Here is a 19,528-nt window from a genome sequence, read left to right on the forward strand (position 1 = left end):
TAGAGTTAGTGTGGCCTAGTGGAAAGAACACAGAACTGGGAGGTAGAAGACCTGGGTTCTAATCCTAGCTCTGCCATGTGTCTGTTGTATGACCTTGGGCAAATCATTTAACTTCTCTGTACCTCAGTTTACTTATCTGTAAAATGGGGATTCAACCCTACCCCTCTTATTTAGACTGTGAGCCCCATATGGGATAGGGACTGTGTCCTACCTCATTAACTAGTATCTACCCCAGTGCTCAGAAAAGTGCTGGCATAGAGTAAGCACTTAATAAGTGCCAAAATTTGGGACTCACCCCCCCCCCCATAAATTCAAGGATATTTTTTCCTAGACAAAAGGGATGATTTTCATGGATCAGAGATATCCATTGCTAACAGAAGCTACAATTCTGGGTGTAATCCAATAGTGATTCGTGGTCCTTACTCCTCCGGAGGTCAAAACACTTTTCATAGGTGGTTTAATGATCTGTCTCTACTGGATGGAGTTGGAGAGAAGGACAAGTGAGCTCCCTGCCCTACTGCAGAGAAAACAGGAGCCTGAGAAAAGGGAATGACTGGCTCAACTGCATCCCGGTGACAGCCCAGATATCCCAGGGTAATTTATGGCCTAGCCATCCAAAATATGTCTTCATTACCAAGTATGACAAGTGTCTCAACACTACCAGATCAGGCTGAACTCATCTGGATTAGGGAGGGTAGTATTAAGTCACTTCTGAGTGGTTTGACTATACACTGCTTGTAATCACTGGTCTTCACAGAAGTTGAAGGTGATGCTCTAGGAGTTTTATCCTTTAAAAATTAAAAAAGCACAGGCTAGATAATCTTGCATGTTGTGATGCATCTACCAGGAGACAGGGGACTGGACCTCTTGAAGTGTCTTTCTGCTCTTCGATTCCTCCAAAAACATTCTACCAGGAGTTTAACCCTGCTCTAGCTTCTACAAATGAGACCTCTAGTAATAACATTTATCAAATGCTGGTGATCAAAAGGACTAACTTTGGCAAGAACTTCCTTGGGGCCTGAGACTATATCCCAGGATATCTGCTTAGCACCCTAGAAATAGTTCAGGTCAAAGGAAACCTCAGCTTTCAGTAGTTACAAGGTGTCCACTTAGCTGAGGTAATCCAGTGGTATGGTTTGTTTTAAAGGCTGTCAGTGTCACAGCAGGTAGAAGACCTTTCATTATTATTACACTTACTATGTGTCAAGCACTGTTCTAAATGTTGGCTTAAATACAAGTTAATTAGGTTGGACAGAGTCCTTGTTCCACATGGGGCTCAAGTCTAAATTGGGGGGAGGAGGATTTAATTCCCATTTTACTGTTGAGGAAACTGAAGTATAGGGGAGGAGGATTTAATTCCCATTTTACTGTTGAGGAAACTGAAGTATAGGGAAGTTATGTGATTTGCCCAGGGTCACACAGCAAGCAATTAACCAAGCCAGGATTAGAATCCAGGTCTTCTAACTCTTGGGTCTGAGTTCTTTCCACTAGACCATGTTGGTTCTTTTTAATTCCATTTAATTCAATCCAGTTGCTAATGGGAAACGCTGAAGTGGGGAACAGTCAGGATTGGTGGAGACAGGATGAAAGGCTTCAGATTCCAACTCCAGGGGTTGATGGGGATGGTTGCCCTCCTCTTCCCCTCTGCCCCCATATGGGGTTTCCAGATGTCTGTGTCATGATTTCCACTTCCACGGCCTTGTGGGCTCCCAGTTCCACTCATCCTGGCTCTTACCTGAGGTGTGACTGCTTCTGAATGGGCCTGAAAGAGTCCTCCATCACATCTTTCTGGTTTACTAGTCTGCCTGTAGCCTGCCTGTCACCCCCATGCCTTGCCCTTTTGCTCCCCACTAAAGAGCCCCATTATTTCCCTGCTTTGCACTCACAGTGAAAATTGAGCCGCTGCCAAAGGGACACCTCATTCTGAGGCAATCACGTATGTATCTTTAAATGATCTATTATGAATTATATATTATGTGTTATAGTGGACAGAGCATGACCCTGGAAATCAGAAGGATCTGGGTTCCAATCCCGGCTCCAGCACTTGTCTGCTGTGTGACCTTGGGCAAATCACTTCACTTCTCTGCCTTAGTTACCTCATCTGTAAAATGGGGATTAAGACTGTGAGCCCTGTGTGGGACAGGGACTATGTCCAACCTGATTTGCTGTTATTTCCCTCAGGGCTTAGTTCAGTGCCTGGCACATAGTAAGTGCTTAACAAATACCTGTTATTATTATTATTATTCATATTGATGTGTCTCCCACTCTAGACTGTTAGCTCCCTGTGGGCAGGGAACATGTCTGCCAACTTTGTATTGTAGTCTTCCAAGTGTATAGTACACAGTAACTGCTCTATAAATACCAATGATTGATTGATAAGTAATGTCAATAAATCACTACCAAACCTAGCTGTGCAGGGAGGAGTCACACAGTCCAAATACATACAAGCAAATTACCCAATAATTCAATCTCCTACATTCACTTTGTTGAGCTAAGAAGCTGCTGGTCTGATGACCACCAGCAGGCCCTGGAGCTGCGGGACAAAGGATTCCCTCCCTGACAAGGATGGGGGCATTAGAGCTGCATAAATGAGTTTACAAGAGCCAAAAGGGGAGTTTCAAAAGCAACTTGGAAAACCCAGTTAAATGGAGGTGGTGTTCTACAACTGCAACAATGGTCCTGAAATTGTGTTAGTAAGCCCTCTCACAGTGAGAGTGGTGTGGCCTACTGGAAGGAACTCAACACCGACCGTCAGGAGACCCAGGTTCTAATCCTTCCTTGGCCATTTCTTTGCTCTGTGACTCTGGACAAGACCCATAACTTCTCTACACCTCAGTTTCTTCATCTGCAAAATGGAGATTTAATACCTGTTCTCCCTCTCCCTTAGTCTGAGAGCTTCATGTGGGACAGGGATTGATTACCTTCTGATTACATTTTTCCCAGCACTTAGCATGTAGTAAATGCTTAAATACCACAATTATTATTGTTATTATTAGTGGTGGCTTGCTCAGTTTATTTTTTGTCATAATTACCATCTAGGAAAAGATGTCAGCTATTGCCTCAGGAGGCAACTCCTGTTCTACCCAGGAAGAAAGCAGAGTTTTTTAAGGAGGAAAACAGCCTGTACTCTGTGGGCAAAACAGAACCAAAAGACCTGAATTGTTCCTTGTCTTGTCTTTTGCTGTTGAGTCATCTCCGACCCATAGCTACCCCATAGCCACATCTGTCCCAGAATGCCCCACCTCCATATGCAATCATTCTGGTAGTGTATTTGAATCATCCTTATAATATCCCAATGTATGGTTATTGATTATTTAGCGACTTAATATCTGTCTCCCTCTTTAGACTGTTAGCTCCTACAACTTTGTTGTATCTTACGTTCACAAGAATTTCAGTGCTGTGCACACAGAAGTGCTCAATAAATACCATTGATTGATAGATCGATTTTGAGCAAAGGGTGTGTTCTTGGGGTCTGAATTCTCCATATCGTTTGTCAGTGTGGACCACCCATTCTCAGCCTGGGTGACCTGTCCATCAGACTGGAGCTGCTCCGTAGGGACCCAGGAAGACAGGAAGCAGCGAGGGGCTCTTACTGGGCGATTTTGCAGTTCGTTGCGGCAACATAGCGTCCCGTATAGTGGATGTTGCATCTCACCACATTGTTGGTGAAGTCCGACTCCAGCACGATATATTTGGGGTTCACTTGCACCTGCAGGAAGGGCGGAAACAAAGAAGAAAGTCCAAAATCAGCATGGCAAAACCAACAGAAAGAAGCTCTTCCTCATTGAATAGATGGTAGATGCATGACATTTGTTTCTTTAGGAAGTGGTTCAGGCAGAAAGTGGCAGGAGACTCATAGAGGTTTAGATAAATTCTCAGAGGAGAGGTTCAAAACAGGTTACTAGAGAAGAAGTCAGACTTGGTACATAGTACCTCCCCAACAATGAGGATGGAGCCAAGGAAGCAGCATCGCTGAGTCCCTTCAAGCATCTGTTCAGAGATGGACTATGGGGTCATGGGTTGCTGGATAGATCCAGTAATGGCAGTGCTAATGTGTTTAGGACATCTCTTTATCTTGTCATGAAGCAGGGGTGAGGGTGGAAGACACTGCTTGTGAGAGAGAGAGAACAGAAAAGGAGAATCCAAGGAAGTTCAGTTGTGTGTTGGGAGAGTTTATTCATTTGGCTGGAAGTTCCCTCTGGTTCCATGATCTGTGAAAAGCCCATTTTTTGGCTATCAGGAGACCTTGAACTCCAAGTTAACATGCTTAGCCCTTATTTGAGTTGTAAGTCATTGCCAGAAAGGAGTTATTGAGTTATTTAATAGTAGTAGTAATAGTATTTACTAAGCTCTATGTGCAGAGCATTGTACTAAATACAGGGATAGAATACACAGGGGGAATAAGACATAGTTCCTGTCCCTTGAGTGACTCACAATCTAAAAATAAAAAGGGTAAAAGAGGACTAATGACAGATATATAAGGAGTTGGGAAACAAAACATTAAGACATGTAATCATTCTGACCATTCATAAGGGGCCAATCATGGCACCCATCTATCACATGGGTGGGCCAGAGTGACAGAGAAAGATCTCTTGTTTCCAAAGGGCAGATTAAGAGGAGATGGGTATAAATTCCAGCCAGGAGGGATTTAAGTTAGATGTGAGAGAGAACTCCTTGTGGCTATCCCTTGTGAAACATCAAGAGGGGTCATCAGTTGAGGTTGTAGACTCTCTTTCTTTGGATATTCTTTGGAAAGAGAAGGAAGGGAAGCAGGGTAGCCGATTGGAAAGAGCACAGGCCTGGGAGTCAGAGGATTTAAATTCTAATCTTGGCTCTGCTCATGATCTAGACCAAGTCATTTTAATTTCTCTGTGTCTCAGTTCCCACATCTGCAAAATGGGGTTCAATACCTGTTCTCCTTCCTACTTGGACTGTGAGCCTCCTGTGGAACCTGATTATCTTATATCTACCCCAGTTCTTAGTTCAGTGCTTGGCATATAATAAGTGTTGAAAAAATGCCATTTCATTATTATTAGCTATCAAGGATGGTTGAGTGCAATCATACCTAGAGGCAGAGGAATGGACTAGATGACTTCTCAAAGTCCCTTTAAACCCCAAGTGGCATTGAAGTTAGCTTTCAGTCTGGTATCCCAACCCTAAAGCTTCCTTCCCCTTACAGATAAACTTTCATGGACTAGGCTCTTTGGCTATAGACTCAAAACAGTCCTCTAGACTGTAAGCTCACTGTGAGTAGGAAACCAGTCACCAAGTCTGTTGCACTGTACTCTCCTAAGTGCTTAGTTCAGTACTCTGCACACAGTGAGCACTCAATAAATACAATTGATTGATTGATTTGGTTCTGTCAAAGAGGGTAGCAACCCTCCAGGCTCAGAGATGCTCCCTCCATGATCAAGGAGACCTACCTTGAGGATGTAGTTTCCTGGTTGAACATCTGTTATATCAATCCACTGGCAATCAATGTCAGCGTTATACGTATCATAGCAACCTGGACTCAGGCCCTGAGAAAAGGAAAAATTGTTGAGGGGTCAGTTGGCTTCCACCTTTCAGAATTTCCCCCTTCCCTCATGCTGGGCTACCAGATGCTAACGCTGAGCCCCATTTTCCTCTGGGTCTCTGTTCCCCAGGAGTCATTCTGAGTTGGTGCCGAATTCAGCTCTGAAACCTTTGTCCTTGCAAACAGACTTGGGCCCCACAAAGCAGACAAACACACCCCCGCCATCCACACTTCTCTCTCTCAGCCATTTCTATTCCTTTCCAGACTTAAGCACCCAGACAGGCAGCTCCTCAGCACGCTCCCCAAGATCCCAAGTCCCATGAACACTGCCCCACTTTAGCAGAAGCTGGAAGCGGTGGGGGGCAGAGGGCTGTGTCATCGGGTAAGTGGGTGAGGAATGGAGCAATGAGCAAGCTGCCGTTTCTTGTGGTAGTTCAGCAGCAGCCATGTCCCCACGGGGCTCCAGAATCCCATTTTATTTCACCCTTCACCTCGGCCACCTTGGTATTCTGGCTCCCCAGAGTTCATCTGCCTCCTGAGAAAGGTAGGGGTGACATCGGAGAGTGACACAGGACACCCAGGATGCAATGAAGAAGCAGCATTGCCTAGTGGAAAGAGCACGGGCCTGGGAGTTGGAAGACTTGGATTCTAATCTCAACTCTGCCAATTGCTTGCTCTGTGACCTTGAGCAAATCATTTAACTTCTTAGTGCCTTAGTATCCTCAACTGGAAAATAGGGATTAAATAGCTGTTTTCCCTCCTATTTAGACATGAGCCCCGTGCTCGACAGGAACTGTGTCCTAGCTAATTAACTTGTACCTACCCCAGCGCTTATAACAGTGTTTGACACATTGTAAGCACTTAACATATACCATAAAAATTTAAATAAAAAATGAGTTGAAGTCTCCAGAGCTCCGGCAGCCAGGGCGGGCCACTTCAGAAGGATGTTGGCAGTTTCCAGTCCACACTGTCACTTTCCTGACCTCTGCCCCCTCATTCACATTTCCCACTATGCTCCGTTCCCTCCTGCTCACCTGTGTATGAGAGGTGCAGGCATAGCGCTTCAAGTTGCCAAAGTCACAAGTGGTGTCCTCTAGGCAAAAACTGGCCTTGTGGCCCTCTGCCACCTTCCGGCCTGTGGCTGCATCCAGTAGGTCATAGTGGCTGAATTCGTCCATGCTGTGGTAGTGCCTGCCAGACACAAGGATGGACAGACGGTCTTGTAGGGGTTTCACCTTGGAGTCAGAACACCCTGTTTCTTCTTCTAATCCTGCATCTGCTCCCTCATGTCTGCTTAGTATCCTCTTTCAGAAAGCAAATTGCAACTCCTTTAGTTTAGTTTAGGCAATACATAGTGATACCTCTGGTCACCCTTCTGTAACTATCCATTAATTTGTTTTGGATTCACTTCTTTAAGATATCTAAATCTCTTCTCTCACTCATCATCATTAGTGGTATTTATTGAGTGTTTACTGTGTACAGAGCACTGTACTAAGTGCTTGGGAGAGTATGATAAACAGAGTTGTTAGACAAGTTAACTGCCCACAGTGATCTGGCAATCTTATTCACTGTCTGCACACTAGCTAAGCTCCTTGAGGTCCGGGATTCTGTGGACTAACTTTATAGTACTCTTCCAAGTACTTAGTTCAGTACTCTGCACACAATAAGTACTCAATAAATACCATTACGATTAACTGATTGTCCATCAGAAAATAAATACTTCAAGGATAGGGCTCAGAGCCTTAAATGCTCCTAAGTGCCTAGAACAGTGCTTTGCACAGACCAGATGCTTAGTCTGGTGTTGTGAACACTAATACTAATGCCAGGGTTTGGCTAGATGCTATGAACCTTTGAAGCTGGTTGGTCACTAGGATTTCCCCAGCTTCTCCAAGGGGTAATACCTCCCTTCTCACTTCTCCATCCTGTACTCCTCTCAACTACCCTCCTCCCCACCTCCAAAGCCTTCCTCTCCACCACCCTCCTCACCACACCCAGTGCTTCTCACTGATGGCAGCTGTGCCATTCCCAAGTGTGGCGGGGACGATTGGGTAGGAAGTCAGCTGTGCCCTGGTTCTTCACCCTCTGAGGAAACCGCAGAAGCACTCGAATGTCATAGTCTGTGGCCTCGGAGGTATAGGCCGTGCTGTCGAGAGGGGAGAAAGAGAGGTTAATTCCAGACCAGATCACTGCTGCTTCTCAGAGCTCAGGGATTCGGGGGTGGGTGGGTGGATGTGGGTGTTTGTGTATGTTTGTGCATTGGCCCAGACAGGGAGAGTCAGGGTGGTGAGAGTTGTGGGCTCACTTGAAGCCAACCTTGGAAATTGACCTAAAGTGATTAATAGGAGACTAGGAGGTTTCTGGGACTCCTGAGTTCTAGCTGGGCAGAATGATTTTATTTTTAGACAATGAGCAGCAAATGGGAACTGCCCAAAATGACCCTTGTCAAGGTGGCCCTCCTTCCCAGAGAACTGTAGCTGCAATGGATCAGGCCTGGAGGGGCCCTGAGCCTTGGGCACAGAAAGGACAGGGATCTTGTGATCTCAGGAATCCCTTCTCAAGAACTCATCAAAGGAAGCTGATGCCACTTTAACCTGCTCAGCTGCCTCTGGGGCTGGAGAGGGAAGAAGCTAATCAGGGCACCAGCACTTGAACCTATAAGCAAAGGCCTTTCCTGGGTTTTCTGCACTTCTCCACCACTCAATTCCACCTCTCCCAGGAAAAATAAAGATCAGACAGAACCTCCTAACATTCCCCTACTTGCTCCCTGTAACATCTATCAGACTGTGAGGACAGCAGAGCTCCTGAGAGGCTGCAGGGATCACATCCCCCAAACAACATTGGCTGAGAAAAGGGCTTTCACTACCTCTTTTAGATTGTAAGTCTCAATGGGACAGAGACTGTCTCCCATTTAATGATCTTCTTATTGACCTCAGTGCTTAACACTGGACTTGGCATATAAAAAGTTCTTAATAAAGGCTGTGGGTTCCAGTCAAGTCAGAAAGTCCTTACTGATGTCTAACTCTAATCTTCCTGGCTGAAATCCTCTCTCCTTTCCTCTGGTTCCACCATCAAGGGAAATAGGGAATGCCTAGTTCCAGGACTGTGAGTTGAAAAGATAAGGTTAAGAAGCTTCTCCACAGGACACTCCCCTGGCACAGAGGCTGATGACTAGAATCTTTTTATGACTGCATCAGTTCTGAGTGACCTCAACTCCCGCTTTGGGCATGGCTCTGTTTTAAGAAAGGCTCAGCTTCAGAGCCAATTAAAATGGTGACAGCACCCTGGAAGGCTGGCACAGAGCTACAGGGCCCAAACTGATGGGCAGAAAGTGCTGATACTGAGAGGGGCTCTCTCCTCATGTCATGAAATTCCACTTGCACCCCACCTCTGTGCCCGTCCCTTCCGCTTGCTGTTCCCACATCCCCCATTATCCTGGTGGCTTCACTCTGACTTTGGAGGGAGTAAGGGGGGTTCCAAGATGGGACCAACTCTCAGGGGCTGGGGACTGATCTATCACTGGCTGAAAGAGTTCCCAGCAGCAGGCTGCTGGTGCAGCTTCTTTGTGTTTCCACCCAAAGCAGGATAGGCTGGAGCTCTGTTGGAAAACCAGGCCAGATACAAAGCACTGAACTCACTCACTCAGAACAAAATGTTTAAGGGAAAACTAATGAAAAAGGTTCTTAGACTCAATCTCCCCTTGATCCTTGATGGCATGGTGATAGAGTAAGTAGGAGAAGGCCTGCTTCCTGACCTAAGGCCTTCTCATGGAGGGTCTGGAAGGAATTCAGGTTCATAATAATAATAATAATAATGTTGGTATTTGTTAAGCACTTACTATGTGCAGAGCACTGTTCTAAGCGCTGGGATAGATACAGGGTAATCAGGTTGTCCCATGTGAAGCTCACAGTCTTAATCCCCATTTTACAGATTAGGGAACTGAGGCAGAGAGAAGTGAAGTGACTTGCCCAAAGTCACCCAGCTGACAAATGGCAGAATGGGGATTCAAACCCATGACCTCTGACTCCCAAGCCCGGCCTCTTTTCACTGAGCCACGCTGGTTTATCCAGGGAGAGGCAGCCTGCAGGAAGTGGAGCAGGCTCAGGTCCCTCTCCCCACCACTCTAACTCAGGGGCTTTAATCGTCTTTCCCTTGGTGCTTCAAGTTCCCCTCTCTTCCCTCTCCTTCTCCCTCTCTTCCCTCTCCTTCTTCTCCTCTTCTTCCTTTTCCTCCTCCCTGCTTCTTCCTCCTCCTGTTCTTTCTCACTGTCTCTCTCCTCTGTTCCCTCTCTGTGTTCTCTCATTTGCCCGTCACCGTCTCTCTTTCATTGGGAGTTCCCTGCTTTCTTGGAACAGCCTTGGGGTCTTGGGAGAAGGCTTTGAGTCATCTTGGATGTTTCCAATGGGATGGGATCATTATTTTAGGGAGGGAACACATTCTGGACCACAGAGCATTTCTTAACCTCCCACTGTCAAAGAACAGCCGCTCCATTTCGCTTTTTATTGAACTCCTTTTCCACAAAAACCCAAGGCTCACTTCCAGACACCAACAAAGGGGTAGTGGGGGCCCAGAGAATCTGAGTGACTTACCCGAAGTCCATCAGGAGAGTTGGAGAAACACACTGGCCCTCTCCTATAATCCTGGCCCGAGGGTCTCCCATTTCCCAGTTCCTGACTCTCATAGACAAATTATCAAGAAAATAACTTTAAGCACAAGAGAGAGAGAATAGGGGCTTACAGCAAGAGTTTGGAACAGAGGACCCTACGATGAAGGCAGCAGGTCTTAGTGAGTGCTTCAGGGCCAACAAAGACAGCCAACGGGTGATTCTTTGGGCTCAAAGAGGACACTGTTCACAGTGAGCACCACATTCCAGATCCTGAGCCTGCCTTATGGACATCTGGTGGACATCATCACCCTATACAGAGCCCTATAGGCAGAGGATGTTTATCAGCTCTAGAAATCTCTGGCTTGACCAATAAAGTGGAGTCTGGTTCCTTTCCTCTGAGCACAGTGGAAGGCCTCAGCAGGAAGCCATCAGCAAGAGAAATGTGATTTTCTTCTGCTGTTGGGAAGCCCCTGCAAAGGGGCCAGAGGCCACTTAGGACTGGCACCTGGGACTCCCTTTACTCCTGGATTCCTGCTTGTACTGGTGGAGGCTGGTGTGTCTGCAAGGTCCTCAGTCCTGAATACTGTCTCAATACCCCAGCATTCCTTTCAATAACAAATGATCTGATTAAAAAACAAACAACAACAACAATAAAATGGAGACCACCCCCCAAGAAGTAAGTCCATCCCAGGAGCATTCCACCAAACTGCCCTTGGGAGATGGGATAGCCAAACTTTCCTGAGAGGAGTCTCAGGGAATCCTTTTTTCCAGGGTCACCCAAATTTTCAAGAAGAAAATTCTACAAAATGCTTAACCTAAGCCCTGCCCCCGTCTTTTCTTCAAAGGCAATAAAACAGCTGTCCAGAGCTTCAGATCTCCTGGGTCCTCCCTCAAAGAGGAGTTGATAACAAGAGGAATTTTGACAGGATTTCACTGAGGTTGCTGCCAGCAGAACTTTGCTGTGTTGAGTGAAGTCACTTAAATTCTTTGTGCCTCAGTTACCTCATTTGTAAAATGGTGATTAAGACTGTGGGATATGGACTGTATCCAACTTGACTAGTTTGTATCTACCCCAGTGCTTGTACATTGCCAGAAACATAGTAAGGTCTTAACAAATACCATTTAAACAACCCCCACAGCATCCTGACTTCCTACTGGAACTCTCACAAAGCCTGAACACTGGGTAGTGAGGAAAGGACCATGGAAGACACTTTTCCCTCTAGTGGTTTCCCCTGACACTCTTCCCACTTCTGATGGGCCCTTCAGAGCAGCAGCTTGGTTTAGTGGATAGAACACGGGCCTGGGAGTCAGAATGTCATGGGTTCTAATCCCACCTCTGCCACTTGTCTGCTGTGTGACCTTGGGCAAGTCACTTCACTTCCTGTAGCTGAATTATCTCATCTGATAAATGGGGATTGAGATTGGGAGCACCATGGGGGACAGGGACTGTGTCCAACCTGATTTCTTGTATCCACCCCAGTGCTTAGCATACTCACTGGCATATAGTAAGTATTATCGTCATAGCCAATAGCATTGACTGAGTGCGTACTGTGTGCACAGCACTGTACAAAGCATTTGGAGAGTACAATGACATCATTATTATTCACAGCAGTAGACGTAGCGACTGAGGCACAAAGAGCTGAAGCAACTTGGCTGGAGTCATGCAGGAGCTGACCTGCGGAGCTGGGTTACAAACTTGGATTTACTAATGCCAGAACCTGAACTCTGCATGCCCTCACTTGCCTAATGGATAGAGCATAGCCCTGGGAGTCAGAAGGACCTGGGTTCTAATCCTGACTCCACCACATGTTCACTGTGTGACCTTGAGCAAGTCACTTCATACTTCTCTTTGCCTCAGTCCCCTCATCTGTAAAATGAGATGTATCTACTCCTTGTCTCTACCCCAGTGCTTAGAGCAGCGCTTGACACACAGTAAGCGCTTAACAAATACGAAAGGCTTCTCTGACATGGCCATGGCTAGGAAGACAAGTCATCTCCTAGTATGGCTTGGAATTGAGGGTTCCATCCTGAGAGAGGCGGGTTCCCTTACCAGCATGCCAAGATTGCCCAAGACCTCTGAAGCCAGTGGATCCTGGTCAGGACAGCACGTCCTTGTCAGCAAGTGCTCAACCTGAAGAGGAGCCCTAGCACTCTTACTCCACCTAATTCTGCTTCAACCCCGAGACTGCACACCTCTTTACCTGGCCAGGCATTTCTCCTCTGCTGCACAACGGAGGGAGTAGAGGTGGGCTCTCTGGACATAGGTGGAGGCCTGCACGTAGTTAGGATCTGGCACCAAGTCAGGGAGGCCTGGAAGAGAACAGTTGAGTGGGTGAGACCTAGGCTGGTCACATTTCATTCGTTCCTGATAGTGGTCACCTGTTCCACCTCCCGACCAATTCCAGCTCCCCTTGTTCCTTTCTCCAACTTCACCATTATCACTAGCACCACCACTACTAACACCACTCCACTACCGCTATTGCCACCACTACCACTACTACTGCCAACACCACCAACATGGTCACCACCATCACCAACACCATCATCATCACCACAATCCACCAACAATATCAGTACCACCACTGCTATTTGTTGAGGATTTTTGGTTTTCAAAACACTGTAGGAGGCCCAGAGGAAAATGATCAAAAATAAATAAGAAGACATTTCTCTCCCACAAAGAGCTTTTAGACCAATGAAGATTGGCCAAACCAAAATATACCATAGATACACCAGAAGAGATGCAAAATGACTTTTAAAAAAATCCAGTATCAGAAGTGCACAGCTCAGAGTTACACCTTATAAAAATAATTGCTCCTTCCCTCCTCGCCTCAACTTCTATCTTTAACCGCTCACTCTCCAATGGCTTCTTCCCCTCTGCCTTCAAACATGGCCATGTTTCCCCCATCCTAAAAAAACCCTCTTTTGACCCCACTTCCCCTTCCAGGTATCGCCCTATCTCCCTCCTACCCTTCCTTTCCAAGCTCCTAGAATGAGTCATCTACACTCGCTGCCTAGAATTCCTTAACTCCAATTCTCTCCTGGACCCCCTCCAATCTGGCTTCCGGCCCCTCCACTCTACCAAGACTGCTCTCTCAAAGGTCACCCATGACCTCCTTCTTGTCAAATCCAATGGCTCCTACTCTATCCTAATCCTCCTTGATCTCTCAGCTGCCTTTGACACCGTTGACCATCCCCTTCTCCTCCACACCATATCTCACCTTGGCTTCACGGACTCCGTCCTCTCCTGGTTCTCCTCTTATCTTTCTGGCTTTTCATTCTCGGTCTCCTCCCACTCCCATCCTCTAACTGTTGGGGTTCCTCAAGGGTCAGTTCTTGGCCCTCTTCTGTTCTCCATCTACACTCACTCCCTTGGTGAACTCATTCACTGTCATGACTTCAACTATCATCTCTATGCAGATGACACACAAATCTACATCTCTGCCCCTGTCCTCTCCCCCTCCCTTCAGGCTCGTATCTCCTCCTGCCTCCAAGACGTCTCTACCTGGATGTCTGCCCACCACCTAAAACTCAACATGTCCAAAACTGAGCTGCTCATCTTCCCTCCCAAACCCTGTCCTCTTCCTGACTTCCATATCACTGTGGATGGTACGACCATCCTTTCCGTCTCTCAAGCCCGCAACCTCGGTGTCATCTTTGACTCAGCTCTCTCATTCACCCCACACATCCAATCCGTCCCCAAAACCTGCTGGTCTCACCTTTATAATTTCGCCAAGATCTGCCCTTTCCTCTCCACACAAATGGCTATCTTATTGGCACAGGCTCTCATAATATCCCGGCTGGATTATTGTGTCAGCCTTCTCTCTGATCTCCCTTCCTCCTGTCTCTCCCCGCTCCAGTCTATTCTTCCCTCCGCTGCCCGGCTCATCTTCCTTCAGAAAAGCTCTGGGCATGTCAATCCCCTTCTTAAAAACTTACAGGGGTTGCCTATCAACCTCCGCACAAAACAAAAACTTCTCACTCTAGGCTTCAAGGCTCTCCATCACCTTGCCCCCTCCTACCTCTCCTCCCTTCTCTCTTTCCACTGCCCACCCCACATGCTCTGCTCCTCTGCCGCCCACCTCCTCACCGTCCCTCGGTCTCACCTATCCCGCCGTCGACCCCTGGCCCACGTCCTCCCGCGGTCCTGGAATGCCCTCCCTCCTCACCTCTGCCAAACTCTCTTCCCCTCTTCAAAACCCTATTTAGAGCTCACCTCTTCCAAGAGGTCTTCCCAGACTGAGCTTCCCCTTTTCCCTCTGCTCCCTCTGCTCCCCTTCTACCCCCCCTTCACCTCCCCTCAGATAAGCCCTCTTTTCCCCCCTTTCCTTCTGCTCCTCCCCGTCTCCCTTCCCCTCCCCTCAGCACTATGCTCAACTGCTCAATTGTATATATTTTCATTACCCTATTTATTTTGTTAGTGAGATGTACATCACCTTGATTCTATTTATTGCTATTGTTTTAATGAGATGTTCATCCTCTTGATTCTATTTATTGCTATTGTTTTTGTCTGTCTCCCCCGATTAGACTGTAAGCCCATCAATGGGCAGGGACTGTCTCTATCTATTGCCGATTTGTACATTCCAAGCACTTAGTATAGTACTCTGCACATAGTAAGCGCTCAATAAATACTACTGAATGAATGGAGAAATGTAAGTGCTCGGTTATTAGGGTGGATGGGGATGGAGAGGGCAGGCCAGTGGGATAGGCAATCCTGAAAAGCATCTTGGGAGTCAGAGGTTGTGGGTTCTAATCCCAGATCTGCCACTTGTCAACTGTGTGACTTTGGGCTAGTCAACTTCTCGGTGCCTCAGTTACCTCATCTATAAAATGGGGATTAAGACTGTGAGTCCTACATGGGACAACCCCACGTTTAGAACAGTTCTTGGCATATAGCAAGCATTTAATAAATACCATCATTATTATCATTATTATTATCTTGTAGGAGGTGGGCTTTTAGCTGAGCTTTGAACAGATGGAGGGAATGAGGTGAGTAAAGGGGAGGATGAAGGGCTTCTCAGTGGGAGCCATGGCACGAGGAGAGTCAGTCATCAATGGTATTTATTGAGTACTTACTGTGTGCTGAACAATGTACTAAGAGCTTGGGTGAGTACAGTATAACAATAAGCAGACACATTCCCTGCCACAATGAACGTATAGATAGAGGAGGAGACAGACATTAATATAAATAAATAAATTACAGATATGTATATAAATTGTGGGACTGGGAGGGGCATGAATAAAGGGAACAAGTCAAGGCGATGCAGAAGGGAAAAGGGAGAAGAGGAAAGGAGGGCTTAGTCAAGGAAGGCCTCTTGGGGCCGAGAGGCAGCTATTTTCATCCCTACCCTCTTTTCCTGCAGTGGGATCAGGGTGTGGCATCTTGGTTTAGTGGACAGAGCATGGGTATAGGAGTCAGAAGTCGTGGGTTCTAATCCTGGTTCCACCACTTCTCTGCTGTGTGACCTTGGGCAAATCACTTCACTTCTTTGGGCTTTAGTTACCTCATCTGTAAAATGGGATTAAGACTGTGAGCCCCACGTGGGACAACTTGAATACCTGTATCTACCTAGCGCTTAGAACAGTGCTTGGCACATAGTAAGTGCTTAACAAATACCATCATTTTTTTTTATTATTTCTACAGAAACGCTCTGGGCATGTCACCCCCCTCCTCAAAAATCTCCAGTGGTTGCCTATCAACCTTCGTATGAAGCAAAAGCTCCTCACTATTGGCTTCAAAGCTCTCCATCACCTTGCTTCCTCCTACCTCATCCCCCTTCTCTCCTTCTACAGCCCGGCCCACACACTCCACTCCTCTGCTGCTAACCTCCACATTATGCCTCATTCTTGCCTGTCCCGCCGTCGACCCCTGGCCAAGTCCTACCTCTGGTCTGGTATGCCCTCCCTCCTCACATCCAACTCTCTCCCCGCCTTCAAAGCCCTACTGAGAGCTCACCTTCTCCAGGAGGCCTTCCCAGACTGAGCCCCTCTTTTCCTCTGCTCCTCCTCCCCTCCCCATCACCCCTACTCCCTCCCTCTGCTCTACCCCCTTCCCCGCCCCACAGCACTTGTGTATATTTGTACATATTTATTATTCTATTTTGTTTATTAGTGACGTGTATATATCTAATCCCGGCTCCGCCACTTGTCAGCTGTGTGACTTTGGGCAAGTCACTTCACTTCTTTGGATCTCAGTTACTTCATCTGTAAAATGGGGATTAAGACTGTGAGCCCCAGGTGGGACAAACTGATGACCTTGTATCTACCTACCGCTTAGAACAGTGTTTGGCACATAGTAAGCGCTTAACAAATACCAACATTATTATTATTATCTATAATTCTATTTATCTATTTTGATGCTATTGAAGCCTGTCTACTTGTTTTGTTTTGTTGTCTGTCTCCCCCTTCTAGACTGTGAGCCTATTGGTGGGTAGGGATTGCCTCTCTCTGTTGCTGAATTGTACTTTCCAAGTGCTTAGTACACTGCTCTGCACAAAGTAAGTGCACAGTAAATACAAGTGAACGAATTGAATGAATGAATGAAGTGTTTGCCTAACCTCAGGTGTCAGAGACCCTGGTTCATACCTTATTACATTTCAAAAGCTGCCTGCTTTCACACCTACTCTGCCCAACCTAGGCTTAATCCTATTCACTGGTCTCTTCACTGGTAAAGACCCAAGATTTCCCTAAATGCTGGTCTCTTCACTCTCCCCATCCATAGTACAATTCAACCATCACAATTCAACCATCGTCTCAAGGCTTCCCTAGTTCCTGGCCTTTTCATTCTCAACTACCCAAGGACAGTTCAACTATCTGCTCTGGGTATCATAGGATTAAGTTGTTATTGGGGCCATTTACCTTATTGACCCCACCATGACCCTTCAATTTCCCCCCCTCCTGTCAGCCCATCCCAGTCCTACTCTCCCACCCCTCCTCTTTCATTCATTCATTCAATAGTATTTATTGAGCGCTTATTGTGTGCAGAGCACTGTACTAAGAGCCTGGAATGGACAATTCGGCAACAGATAGAGACATTCCCTGCCCATTGATGGGCTTACAGTCTAATCGGGGGAGACAGACAAAAACAATAGCAATAAATAGAATCAAGGGGATGTACATCTCATTAACAAAATAAATAGGGTAATAAAAATATATACAAATGAGCGGATGAGCACAGTGCTGAGGGGAGGGGAAGGGAGAGGGGGAGGAGCAGAGGGAAAGGGGGGGAAGGGGGCTTAGCTGAGAGGAAGTGAAGGGGGGGCAGAGAGGCAGCAGAGGGAGCAGAGGGAAAAGGGGAAGCTCAGTCTGGGAAGGCCTTTTGGAGGAGGTGAGCTCTCAGTAGGGCTTTGAAGAGGGGAAGACAATGAGTTGGCAGAGGTGAGGAGGGAGGGCACTCCAGGACAGTGGGAGGACGTGGGCCAGGGGTCGACTGCGGGATAGGCGAGAATGGGGGACGGTGAGGAGGTGGGTGGCAGAAGAGCGGAGCATGCGGGGTGGGCAGTAGAAAGAGAGAAGGGAGGAGAGGTAGGAGGGGGCAAGGTGATGGAGAGCCTTGAAGCCTAGAGTGAGAAGTTTTTGTTTTGTGCGGAGGTTGATAGGCAACCCCTGTAAGTTTTTAAGAAGGGGATTGACATGCCCAGAGCTTTTCTGAAGGAAGATGAGCCGGGCAGTGGAGGGAAGAATAGACTGGAGCGGGGAGAGACAGGAGGAAGGGAGATCAGAGAGAAAGCTGACACAATAATCCAGCCGGGATATTATGAGAGCCTGTGCCAGTAAGATAGCTGTTTGGGTGGTGAGGAAAGGGCAGATCTTGGCGATATTATAAAGGTAAGACCAGCAGGTCTTGGTGATGGATTGGATGTGTGGGGTAAATGAGAGAGCTGAGTCAAAGATGACACCGAGGTTGCGGGCTTGAGAGATGGAAAGGATGGTCCACCATCCACAGTGATACGGAAGTCAAGAAGAGGACAGGGCTTGGGAGGGAAGATAAAGAGCTCAGTTTTGGACATGTTGAGTTTTAGGTGAGGGGCAGACATCCAGGTAGAGACGTCCTGGAGGCAGGAGGAGATGCGAGCCTGAAGGGAGGGGGAGAGGACAGGGGCAGAGATGTAGATTTGTGTGTCATCTGCATAGAGATGATAGTTGAAGTCATGACAGTGAATGAGTTCACCAAGGGAGTGAGTGTAGATGGAGAACAGAAGAGGGCCAAGAACTGACCCTTGAGGATGGGAGGGGGAGGAGGAGCCTGCAAAGGAGACCAAGAATGAATGGTCAGAAAGATAAGAGGAGAACCAGGAGAGGACGGAGTCCGTGAAGCCAAGGTGAGATAAGGTGTGGAGGAGAAGGGGATGGTCAACGGTGTCAAAGGCAGCTGAGAGATCAAGGAGGATTAGGATAGAGTAGGAGCCATTGGATTTGGCAAGAAGGAGGTCATGGGTGACCTTTGAGAGAGCAGTCTTGGTAGAGTGGAGGGGCCGGAAGCCAGATTGGAGGGGGTCCAGGAGAGAATTGGAGTTAAGGAATTCTAGGCAGCGAGTGTAGATGACTCATTCTAGGAGCTTGGAAAGGAAGGGTAGGAGGGAGATAGGGCGATAACTGGAAGGGGAAGTGGGGTTGAGAGAGGGTTTTTTTAGGATGGGGGAGACATGGGCATGTTTGAAGGCAGAGGGGAAGAAGCCACTGGAGAGTGAGCTGTTGAAGATAGAAGTGAAGGAGGGGAGGAGGGAAGGGGCGATGGTTTTTATAAGGTGAGCAGGAATGGGGTCTGAAGCACAGGTGGAGGGGGTGGCACTTGAGAGGAGGGAAGAGATCTCCTCTGAGGATACTGCAGGGAAAGATGGGAAAGTAGGGGAGAGGGTTGATGGGGGAGGCAGAAGGGGGAGGGTTGACTTTGGGGAGGTCAGACCTCCCTGCCCCATCCCGTTATCCTGTCCCAGCGCCAACCTTCTCCCCCTCGCCCTGCGCGGGCCCCTGTCAACTCACTCTCAATCAAACCCTCCCCACCCCTTACATTGTCCCCTCCCACACAGCCCCCTCAACAGTTTCAGCCAAGTGTGCTCTGTGCAACTCCTGCCCTCTCTTGGAGAAGCTTCCCTTCATCCTTGGCCTGATCCTGTCTCAGTCACTACTCCTCCTCGCCAACACTGAAACCTGGCTCTCTGAATGCGACACAGTCTCCCCTGCTGCTCTCTCCAGAGGGGGCTTCATCTTCTCCCACTCCCCCAGACTCACTGGGAAAGGAGAAGTTGTTGGCTTCCTTTTCACTCTTCAATGCTGTTTTCTCACCATTCCAACTCCCCCATCCCTTTCTTTTTCTTCATTTGAAGCCTCTATCATCCTTCTCCACCGCTTACTGTAGATTCTAATAATAATAATCATGGTATTTGTTAAGCCTTTACTGTGTGCCAAGCACT

General features: G+C 47.4%; 1 protein-coding gene across 1 annotated transcript in view; it reads right to left on the reverse strand.

Annotated features, from left to right (window-relative positions):
- Positions 1-19,528, reverse strand: part of LOXL1 (lysyl oxidase like 1) — a 42,299-nt gene that overhangs the window by 2,419 nt on the left and 20,352 nt on the right. Inside the window, exons 2-6 of the mRNA XM_029066441.2 lie at positions 12,320-12,428; positions 7,521-7,658; positions 6,550-6,706; positions 5,424-5,519; positions 3,594-3,709 (exon numbers count right to left, since the gene is read on the reverse strand). Coding sequence (XP_028922274.1) covers positions 3,594-3,709; positions 5,424-5,519; positions 6,550-6,706; positions 7,521-7,658; positions 12,320-12,428 — 616 coding nt within the window. The remainder of the gene's footprint in view (positions 1-3,593; positions 3,710-5,423; positions 5,520-6,549; positions 6,707-7,520; positions 7,659-12,319; positions 12,429-19,528) is intronic.

Source organism: Ornithorhynchus anatinus, chromosome 5 (assembly GCF_004115215.2).
Source record: "Ornithorhynchus anatinus isolate Pmale09 chromosome 5, mOrnAna1.pri.v4, whole genome shotgun sequence".
Lineage (NCBI taxonomy): Eukaryota > Metazoa > Chordata > Mammalia > Monotremata > Ornithorhynchidae > Ornithorhynchus > Ornithorhynchus anatinus.